The 970-nt window shown below is 34.0% G+C and overlaps 1 protein-coding gene across 1 annotated transcript in view; it reads right to left on the bottom strand.

Moving 5' to 3' along the window:
• Positions 1 to 845: 845 nt before the first annotated feature.
• The window catches only part of HELRODRAFT_182068 (hypothetical protein), a gene marked incomplete at both ends in the record, with an annotated part of 2,665 nt that continues 2,540 nt past the window's right edge, over positions 846 to 970 (bottom strand). Inside the window, one exon of the mRNA XM_009031820.1 lies at positions 846 to 889. Within this exon, the coding sequence (XP_009030068.1) occupies positions 846 to 889 (44 nt within the window). The remainder of the gene's footprint in view (positions 890 to 970) is intronic.

The following is a 970-nucleotide window of genomic DNA, read 5'->3' as shown; positions in this document are numbered from 1 at the left end:
TTATTAGTTTTTTAGTTAGTGTTTCATTGTTGAAAGAGTTCACAGCAGCAATGTTATTATTATTTATATTATTATTATTATTATTATTGTTGTTGTTGTTGTTCACAATGACGTCATAATCATTATCGTCATCATCCATGGTCTGCTTATCTACGTGCGTTTTGTGCTTCCTAAGTAACTTCTTCCACTTTCTCTCATTCCTTTCATCATTCACTCCTTCACTCATTCCTTCACCGGACGTTTTGTCATTCACTCTTTCATTCACTCTTTCACTCATTCCTTCGCTGGATGTTCTGTCACTCACTCTTTCATTCACTCTTTCATTCACTTTTTCACTCATTTTTTCGCTGGACGTTCTGTCATTCACTCTTTCATTCACTCTTTCATTCATTCCATCCCTGGACGTTCTGTCATTCACTCTTTCATTCACTCTTTCATTCACTCTTTCATTCATTCCATCCCTGGACGTTCTGTCATTCACTCTTTCATCCATTTCATCACTGGCTGTCCTTTCATTCATTCTTTCAATCGAAACATCATCCATTTGTTCTTTACTCATTTCTTTCATTGATTCTTCAATCCCATTTATAATCTGTCTACCAAAGATTTGTTGCTGCTGATTTTGTTGTTGTTGTTGCTGCTGCTGATGACGTAATTCATCAACGCTAAGTTGATTTAAATATCTATGCACTTGTTTATCAACGTATCTTTTTTGGCCTTCCATATTATTTTGGAGCATTTTGAAATTATTTTCATTAAAATCGTTTCGTAGTAAGATAAGTTTTTGGCGTTCCATACTGTTTATACATTGCCCTTTTACAAATTCGTCGTAACTTTCCATACTTTTACTTCCGTGCTCTTCTGGCAAACATCCAACTATGTTTAAGCCCTGCAAAGCGGTGATTGGTAGTAAGTAAATATTATTATTATTATTATTATTATTGTTGATGTTGTTGTTATAATTGTTGTT

The sequence above is a fragment of the Helobdella robusta genome (genome assembly GCF_000326865.2).
Source record: "Helobdella robusta unplaced genomic scaffold HELROscaffold_79, whole genome shotgun sequence".
In the NCBI taxonomy this organism is placed as follows: domain Eukaryota; kingdom Metazoa; phylum Annelida; class Clitellata; order Rhynchobdellida; family Glossiphoniidae; genus Helobdella; species Helobdella robusta.
Note: the sequence above shows the minus strand (reverse complement) of the source record. Positions and strands in the feature narration are given on the sequence as shown.